This window comes from Budorcas taxicolor, chromosome 15 (assembly GCF_023091745.1).
Source record: "Budorcas taxicolor isolate Tak-1 chromosome 15, Takin1.1, whole genome shotgun sequence".
Lineage (NCBI taxonomy): Eukaryota > Metazoa > Chordata > Mammalia > Artiodactyla > Bovidae > Budorcas > Budorcas taxicolor.
The window spans coordinates 77,511,870-77,522,057 of NC_068924.1; the positions used below are offsets into that span (position 1 = coordinate 77,511,870).

Genomic DNA, 10,188 nt, shown 5'->3' on the forward strand with positions numbered 1-10,188 from the left:
TTACTCAAACTCACATCCATTGAGTCAGTAATGCCACCCAACCATCTCATCCTCTGTCATCCCCTTCTCCTCCTGCCTTCAAGCATTCCCAGCATTGGAGTCTTTTCAAATGAGTCAGTTCTTCCCATCAGATGGCCAAAGTATTGGAGTTTCAGCTTCAGCATCAGACCTTCTGATGAATACCTTGGAAAAGTAAATGTTCTCGAAGCCCTTGGAGAAGCCAGGTGAGAGGTGAGGAGGGTGATCTTTAGGCAGCCATGGAGTAGATCACACCTAATAGGTTATTTACAGTATTTCTGTCGTCCATCTTCAATACCAAGCCAGGTTGGTCTGACCCTCTTATTTCAAATCCCACACCCTTGCTTAGTGTTTCTGTGTCATATTAAACACAGAGTTAGCCATACTAAACTCAGAGTTCCGTTATCCTTGGTCTCACGCTCTCCGGATCCATTCTTATATATATTCTCCAGACTCTTGCCAACCTCAATTAGTGATGTCCTGCAATTATTTTCAGATTTGGCATTTCACTGTCTGGGCTATGTGGGTTTTGAAGTTTCACACCAAACACAGAGGAAAAGGAGGATGATGGGGTTGAGTGTAAGGGAGGCTTGTTTCTGCATGGGTTCAACCCTCCAGGTAGAATCATAAACAAGACAGTGCTGTGAAAGTTCTTATCTCTAGATAAAGAGGGAAATTATTGGTTTTTGAAATGAGACTTAAGGACTTGAGATGAAAATTCTCAGATTTTTACTTTTCTGCCCAAATGCCCCTATCCCCTGCCTCAGAACCTCACTCCTTTCTGGTCATATTCTTATCTTTCCTTAAATACCAAACGAATTTATTTGGGGAGGTAACTCTGCACTGCTACAATATGGTCATAGCATCTATCCTCAAATATAGTTTCCCAAGGATCAGAGGAAGTGAGCGATTTCTTCAGATCCATAGTTTAAGCTTGCTGCCACCTGCCTGTTTTATCAGTTGGTTAGTCTCAGGTTTAAACTGCAGCGGAAGCTAACTCCCCCCATGATGTTTACAGTCTCCATCTGAAAGCTTCTCTGCTATAGGAAGCGACCCCTTGGTGCTTTGTTTCCACCTAGCTTTCACTCCATGATGCCCCTGGTGATCACTCAACTAAGTCTGATACTACTGCAGGGGCTTCTCAGGTGGCGCTAGTGGTAAAGAACCCACCTGCCAGGGCAGGAGACATAAGAGACATGGGTTCAATCCCTGGGTCAGGAAGATCCACTGGAGAAGGGCACGGTAAACCACTGCAAGATGCTATATGTTACCACTGTGCCATTTCCCACCAGGATGAGTTTAAATGTCTAATCTCCAAATATGTGAACAATTCAATTATATTTGAATGTTTGTCTCCTGAGACTGCTCTAACACCAATATCAGTTATGAACCTGGCAGGTAGTGGAAGGTCACACAAACTGGTTAATTTGGTGAGGGTTTAATAAAGGTATTAATATAAAAGAATGTCTAAGGCTTGCAGAATTTCCAGACTAATGTGATAAATCTAGAACTAATAACTTCTGAGAGCTGTTGCCTCCTCTGTTCCTGGAGGAATCAATATATGAAAAGAAAGAGGCTATGAGCACTGAAGGGGAAGCTTTGAAATGGGCCATCCAGCAGGATCTATGGTTTAGGTCCAAGGATGAAGCCAACTATGACATTTTTGCAAGAAAGGAGGCTGGAAAAAAAACACTCTGACCCTACTCTCTTCCCTTCTAGTCACAACCACTGGCTAAACACACTAAGTATGCAGAGAACAAATGAGCCCACGGATGCAGTTAGTACCAGGGAGCATCCTAGAGCAGAGATGAGATTAAAAAGATGGAGCATGGGTTTGGAAGAACAGAGGAAAGGTATTCAACTTGTAACAAAGGCAGCAATGGAGACAAATACATGGAGAACAGACTTGGGATAGAAGGCATGGAAGGAGATCATGGGCCGAATGGAAGGAGTAGCCCGGGAACACGCACATTACCATATGTAAAACAGATAGCCAGTGGGAATGTGCTGTGTGGCTCAGGGGCCCAAACTGGGGCTCTGTGACAAACCTAGAGATGTGGGGTGGACTGGGAAGTGGAAGGGTGGTTCAGGAGAGAGAGACACATATATATATCTACGGCTGATTCATGTTGCTGTATGGCAGAAACCAACACAATACTGGATAGAAACTCTCCCTTAACTAAAAATAGATAAATTAAAATGTTTAAAAAATAATATTAATGAACATGTGACTTTAATATGCACATGATTTTAATAACATATGCATATATACGTATGTTCTGAACATATATATATATATATATATATATATATATGGTATGCATATGTATACACATAAGTTTAAGTTGGCTTCTACATAACTAAGGAAAAATGAGAATGAAAATCCTCGCTAGGAAAACTTAGTCTCAGGAAAAAAATTCTCTATCTTCAGTTCAGTCACTCAGTCATGTCCAACTCTTTGTGACCCCATGGACTGCAGCACACCAGGCTTCTGTATCCATCACCAAGTCCTGGAGCTTCCTCAAACTCTATGTAAAACTCATCGAGTCAGTGATGCCATCCAACCATCTCATCCTCTGTCGTCCCCTTCTCCATCTTACTAATTCCCAATTTCTCAAAAAACAGTTTTATTTAATTGCCATTAAATCCTAAGGGTTTGCAGGAATCTACAATCCTGGGGGTGCAGAAACTGATTTAAATGATTCTGAGACAGGCATTCTAGTATTTTTCATTCTATTATTTTCCTCTATTTCTCTGCATTTATCACTGAGGAAGACTTTCTTATCTCTCCTTGCTATTCTTTGGAACTCTGCATTCAAATGGGCATATCTTTCCTTTTCTCCTTTGCTTTTAGTTTCTCTTCTTTCCCCAGCCATTTGTGAGGCCTCGTCAGACAACCATTTTGCTTTTTCGCATTTCTTTTTCTTGGGGATGGTCTTGATCCCTGCCTCCTGTACAATGTCATGAACCTCCATCCATAGTTCTTCAGGCACTCTGTCTATCAGATCTAATCCCTTGAATCTATTTCTCACTTCCACTGTATAATCATAAGAGGTTTGATTTAGGTCAGACCTGAATGGTCTAGTTGCTTTTCCTACTTTCTTCAGTTTAAGTCTGAATTTGGCAATAAGGAGTTCATGATCTGAGCCACAGTCAGCTGCTGGTCTTGTTTTTTTGACTGTATAGAGCTTCTCCCTCTTTGGCTGCAAGGAATATAATCAATCTGATTTTGGTATTGATCATATGGTGATGTCCATGTGTAGAGTCTTCTCTTGTGTTGTTGCAAGAGAGTGTTTGCTATGACCAGGGCGTTCTCTTGGTAAAACTCTACTAGCCTTTGCCCTGCTTCATTCTGTACTCCAAGGCCGAATTTGCTTGTTATTCCAGGTGTTTCTTGACTTCCTACTTTTGCATTCCAGTCTCCTATAACGAAAAGGGCATCTTTTTTGGGTGTTAGTTCTAGAACATCTTCTAGGTCTTCATAGAACTGTTCAACTTCAGCTTCTTGAGCATCACTGATCAGGGCACAGATTTGGATTACTGTAATATTGAGTGGTTTGCCTTGGAACCAAACAGAGATCATTCTGTCATTTTTGAAATTGAATTTAAGTACTGCATTTGGGGCTTTTTTGTTGAGTATGATGGCCACTCCATTTCTTCTAAGGGATTCCTGCCCACAGTAGTAGATAATGGTCATCTGAGTTAAGTTCACCCGTTCCAGTCCATCTTAGTTCGCTGATTCCTAGAATGTCGATGTTCACTCTTGTCATCTCCTGTTTGATCACTTCCAATTTGCCTTGATTCATGGACCTAGCATTTCATCTACATCAATTTAATATTTTGCCAAATATTTGACCTTATATTAAATTAATGTAGAATACATAAATTTTACAAAGACAAATTTACAATGATATTGTCTTAGTACTCATTTAGAGCTCTTGAATAAATATGGTGGAATTACTTCCTAAAAATAAACGTGTATAAAATATTGAGTCAATTTCCAAAAATTTAGCCACTCCAAATATTTTACCCACAGAATGAAGTTTGTGCACTAAGATTCAAAATCAAATTTTATACAAAAATCCATCAAATGCCTTTTTGTCTTTAAGACTTTCCAAAGATAATCAGGCAGATAAATGTTATGAAAAATATAGTATCGCTAAGAAGCATAATAAGTTTCCCACAGTGGCTCAGTGGTAAAGAATCCACTTGCAGTTTAGGAGATGTGTGTCTGATGCCTGGGTCAGGAAGATCCCCTGCAGAAAGAAATGGCAAACCACTCTAACATTCTCATCTGGAGAAACCCAAGGACAGAGGATCCTGGCAGGCTACAGTCCATGGAGTTGCAACAGTCCAGCATGATTAAGCATCTAAACCACAACTACAGAATCAAGCATACTACAGTATCTTAAAACATCAAACACACTAATATCGTATGTTCAAAATAGTTTAATCACAAAAAGGGAGTAATAAAAACATATGGTTTAATCAGTGTCCCTTAAGTATAACATGCTGCATTTACTTGAAATATGGTAATGTTTACAAACATGCTAATAAGCCAATAAGCTAGAAAACACAACGAGAACATTCTGCAGAAAAGATAACCTTCATCTCTGAGGTCTTATGGTCTTTGCTGCTTTCCAGAAGGCCTCTTTGACGTCTTTGTTTCGCACGCTATAGATGAGAGGGTTGAGCAGTGGGTTGATCACAGTGTAGAACAGGGCAGCCGTTTTGTCTCTTTTCAGGGAGTAAGCGGAACTTGGCCTTGAGTACATGAAGAGCAAGGATCCATAGAAGAGCGTGACCGAGACCAGGTGTGAGGCACAGGTGGAGAAGGCCTTGCGCCTTCCCGAAGCCGTGCGGATCCTCAGAATAGTGAGAAGGATGTGGAAATAGGAAATGATGATGACAAGAATGCTCAAGAGGACCGTGAAACCCACGAAACCCAGGAGGACCTCCTCATAGACCTTGGTGTCTGTACACGACATCTTCACCAGCGGTGGTGCATCACAGAAGAAGTGGTCGATGATATTTTTGCCACAGAAACTCAGGCGAAAAGTGTTGGCAGTATGGGCTATGGCATTCAAGAAGCCTCCTACATAGGAGCCAGCAACAAGTCTGGTACAGAGAGAAGGGGACATAGAACTCGAATAAAGTAGCGGGTTACAGATTGCCATGTGGCGGTCGTATGCCATGGCTGCTAGGAGAAAGCACTCAGTGTAGGCTACAACGCAAGAAAAGAATAGCTGGGCTCCACATTCAGCCAGGGAAAAGCGCTTATCTTCTGAGACACAAGTCGCCAGGATTCTGGGAGTGTACACAGAGGTGTACCAGAAATCCAAGAAAGACAGATTGCCAATGAAAAAATACATAGGTGTGTGCAGGTGGGAATCAATACGAATTAAGATAACCAGGGTCATGTTCCCTGACAAGGTAACCAGATAGACAGTCAGAAATACTCCAAATAGTATTAGTTGCCACTGGGGGTCTGTTGAGAGACCCAGTAAGATGAATTCAGTCAGGATGGTGCGATTTCCAACATCCATGTCCACTAGGAGAAAGCTTGATAAGATAATGAGAAAAAATTGCTGATTTTTCTTTTGGAATAAAGAAATAGAGGTATCAATTAACTCAACAACTGCTAGGAGGCATATTAATCCCTTACAATATCCATAAAATACCGCATCTTCAATCTATCACTTGGGAAGACCACTAGAATTGGGGAAAATAATTGACTTCAGAGTTAAGGCTTGCACTTGCTATTTGCTTAGTGCAGGGTTAGTATCTGAGTCTCATCCAATGGATGAACAAAATGATGACACTGACAGGATGACTGATTGAGTTAAGCAGATACACAGGAAAAGGTCAGCCAAATGTCTGGTACATGATGAGAGGTCAAAACTTTGAGTATTCTGCATGTATTATTGGGAATCTATGTGTCTAGCATGATCTGATAGTTCAACAAATATCAGTACACTGTACTGCTCCTGTCACTATTAGCATGCATAGAAACACACACACACACACACACACACACACACACACACACACATACACACACACACACACATTTCACCTTGTTTGGACAGTGTCCAAATCCTATACTTAACCCACTTAATACTTTCCACAGTTTCTAAGATACTATTATAATCTTCATGTAGTTTAAGAAATGTTTCCAAGGACCTAGAACTGATCAACAGCAGAGATAGTAGTTGAATATAGAATTTTCTGTACCAAGACCTCATGTTCTCAATTGTGAAGCCATTGACCTCTCTTATAAGTAAATATACTTTTATCTTCTTCTTCCAGCTAAGGCAATCCTATAATTCTCTAACAACTTGAATTTCTTTGCCTTCAAACTGAGAAAAGTATTCTGTACTTTTCTCTAGTTCATGTGAGATTTATATATATAGTTGAAGCATATTTGGATTCAGTAATGTTGAATATTACAAAGAATCAACTTTTTGGTGTCAAAGCTCCATTGAAAATCACGACTCCTTCCAGGTGTATACCTTGAACTTCCGGAGCTCTCGGAGATTGGACTTGCGTCTCTTACATCTCCTGTATTGACAGGCAGATTCTTAACCACTAGCTCCACCTGCAAAGCCCCCAGTAGAGGCAGTGAGAGCAAGCTAAAACTAAGAGAGCTGTGATTTACTTTAATGTTAAAATATTAATCTTTGAGGCAAACCAGAGACAATTCTATATCTAGAATGCAAATCTGAATTTTCTACCTCAAGATATATTGGTTCCACTTGTTACTTAGTGAAGCAGCCTAATCTTTCAATGACTTGTTATCCTAACCTTTCCAGTGTAGCTGAGGGTTCAGAGAGGATGTGACTTGACTGATGACATGATGGTAAAAGCAACTTTGGAGTCCTGAAAGCCATTCCATTTCTTTTAAGCATATAATGGATTTCTTCTCATTAATACCCAAAGCACAGATGCTTTAGCCATATATCCTAGGTTCTGTAAACTTGTTTTAACTTAAATTCTTATAATCCACCCTCTTACCACTTCTCTTCATCTATTAGAACTTCAACCAAAGTGTATTGGTTACATGATTGATTCCCATACATCCTGGGAGCTTCACAGTTATAGTGCCATTGTTATTCAGTTGTACAATACAACTTTCTAAATATACTCAAACTTAATAGAATTATCTTGGGTGGAGTTTTTGGCCATTATATTCAGTTCAGTCTCTCAGTCGTGTCCAATTCTTTGTGACCCCATGGACTGCAGCATGCCAGGCCTCCTTGTCCATCACCAACTCTCAGAGTTTACTCAAACTCATGTCCATAGAGTCAGTGATGCCATACAACCATCTCATCCTCTGTCATCCCCTTCTCCTCCTGCCTTCAATCTTTCCCAGCATCACAGTCTTTTCAAATGAGTCAGTTCTTCAACATCAGGTGGTCAAAGTACTGGAGTTTCAGCTTCAGCATCAGTCCTTCCAATGAATACTCAGGACTGATTTCCTCTAGAATGGACTGGTTGGGTTTCCTTGCAGTCCACGGGACTCTCAGGAGTCTTCTCTAACACCACAGTTCAAAAGCATCAATTCTTTGGTACTCAGTTTTCTTTACATTGATAATGTATAAAAGGGTGCATTATAGGTTCTTCTCTTTAGGTCCAGTGGCTAAGACTCCACTCTCCCAAAGCAAGAGGCCCAGGTTCAATGCCTGTTCAGGAAACTAGATCCCATGCACTGCAACTAAGAGCTGGCATGCTGCGACTAATAGATGCTGCATGCACAACGAGCAGCAGAGACATCTAACAACAGAACTGAGACTCGATGTGGCCAAAAATTAATAAACATAAATATTAAAAGAAGAAAAAGTAACACAATGCAAAAAATAAATGAATAAGAAGGCTATAGACATATCTCAATAGTTACTATAAATTTTCTCTGCTACTTTATCACTTGACTAAAGAATAGAAAATATCTGAGACTTATTAAGCTCATTAAAAGAAGTTTACCTCAGAGTACAGTTCATTTACAGTGCTGCATTAGTTTCAGATGTACAGTAAAGAAAATTCATTATATGTATCTCCACTCTTCCTTAGACTCCTTTCCCATAGGCCGTTGTAGAGAATTGACTAGGGTCTCCTGTGCTATACAACATGTTCTTATTATTTATAGATTTTATGTGTAGCGTGGTGTGCATGCATGCTCAGTCCTGTCCAGTTCTCTGTGACCCTATGAACTATAGCCCACCAGACTCCTCTGTCCGTGGGATTTTCAGCAAGAATACTGCACTGGCTTGCCATTTCCTCCGTCAAGGGATCTTCCCGACCCAGGGATCAAACCCAAGTCTCTTACATCTCCTGCACTGGCAGGAGGGTTCTTTACCACTAGCAGCACCTGGGAAGCACCTAGATCCATCCATGTGGCTGCAAATGCTTTTACTTTATTATTTTTAGGACTGAATAATATTCTACATGTACCACCATAAACATAATATTCATTTTTCATAGAATATAATTTGGGAACAAAACTAAAATATCTGCACAAACCAATTACTACTCTTCTATAACTGCCTTCTAAAGAGGAATATAATTTAAAAAAAAAAAAAGTTCTGGTCTATGCCGAAAGTGTTCCCAGAAGAAAGATATTTATATGATCCTGTAAAATGAATCCAGTTCTGGCCCCTTGTCAAGGGTAATGTGAGAGAGGAGAGGATTTTCATGACAAGGAAAAAAGACATATCAGATCCTTAACATGAGATTCTGGTGAGCTAAGAAACTAAGAATGGTTAACTTAAGAAAGGGGTGGAGAGAGGAATCAGGAATGAGTCGTAAGAGTTATTTATTCACTAAGCTTACTGGAAGCCATATTGGGAATTGGGGTCTTGAAACCACCGCAAACGGGAACACTGCCATCATGAGGAAGTAACATGGTCAGATGTATATTTTCAAGGTTCATTTTGACTGCAAATCAGAGAATGGACTGAAAGAGAGGAAAAGTTCCCTCCAACAGAAATATCTCTGAAATCCTTCATTGTTTATTGCCTGCTGAGGTTATCCTCCCATAAAGGTAGGGAAGAGGCACTCAGAAGTCTTAGGAAAATTACTACAGCTTGCATAAGCTGAGAACTTACAGTAACAAACAAACTCAAAGACTCTCAGTTTCAATTCCTCTTCTAACCAGGAATGTGTATTTATATAGCAATTTAACCTCCAAAGACTAGGAAAGTCTTAAGTTTTAGTTAACAGTGGAAGCATCTTTTCTGTATTTTTACACAAGAAGCTCCAAAATCTTGGAAAGAGTGAATAAATAAATTTGGTGAAACTTTTACAACATTCTGTTAAAACACCAAATCATGTAGTCATCATTCTGAGATCACAGATTAATCATATTATACATTGTGCATGTGTGCAGTGTGCTAAGTCACTTCAGTCTGACTCTTTGCGATGCTATGGACTGTAGCCCACCAAATGAACTCTCTAATGGGCTTCCCTGCTGGTTCAGATAGTAAAGAACTCACCTTCAATGTGGGAGACCCGGAGTCAGTCTCTAAAATAGAGAGGTAAATTAACCACAAACCAATGATCTATGTGATTAATGTTTTTAAATGACTTTTTAAAAAAACCGATTTCATAAAATCAAGAGGAGATGCTCGTATTCTGCCCTTTGATCTGGAATGATCCTGTGGTTTGCACTGACAAATGGTTTGCCACATTGTCAGCACCAGGTAGCTATTAAGCACGGATCTCAAGAAACGCTGGGCTTCCCTAGCGGCTCAGACAGTAAAGCATCCACCTGCTATGCAGGAGACCCAGGTCCGATCCCTTGGTCAGGAAGATCCCCTGGAGAAGGGAAGACTACCCACTCCATCATTCTTGCCTGAAGAGTTCCATGGACAGAGGAGCCTGGCAAGCTACAGTCCATGGGGTCACAGAGAGTCAGACATGACTAAGAAACTAACACACATACAAGAAACATTACCTGCTTCCATTCTCACGTTTGAAATTCTGACTCCACAATATAAATAAGCCTCAGTTAGACTGCTGAAAGATGAGACATCTGGTTACATTCTCTTTTGGACCTTCTTTCTCACAGCAAGCTGGACCCCCGTCATATGAGCGAGTCCATTCTTCCTCACCTAGCCCTCACTAACATAACAGCTGAGCAGAGACCATCAGCAAGCCTAGCTGGGAACAGACAGG

General features: G+C 40.4%; 1 protein-coding gene across 1 annotated transcript; it reads right to left on the bottom strand.

Moving 5' to 3' along the window:
- Positions 1-4,625: 4,625 nt before the first annotated feature.
- Positions 4,626-5,564, bottom strand: LOC128060856 (olfactory receptor 9G4-like). Its single transcript, XM_052653221.1, has one exon. It carries the CDS (start codon positions 5,562-5,564, stop codon positions 4,626-4,628), a length of 939 nt encoding a protein of 312 aa, XP_052509181.1.
- Between the last annotated feature and the right edge of the window lie 4,624 nt (positions 5,565-10,188).

Coding starts and splice junctions, on each gene's coding strand:
- LOC128060856 (XM_052653221.1), bottom strand. CDS start 5,564: ATGGATGTTGGAAATCGCACCATCCTGACTGAATTCATCTTACTGGGT.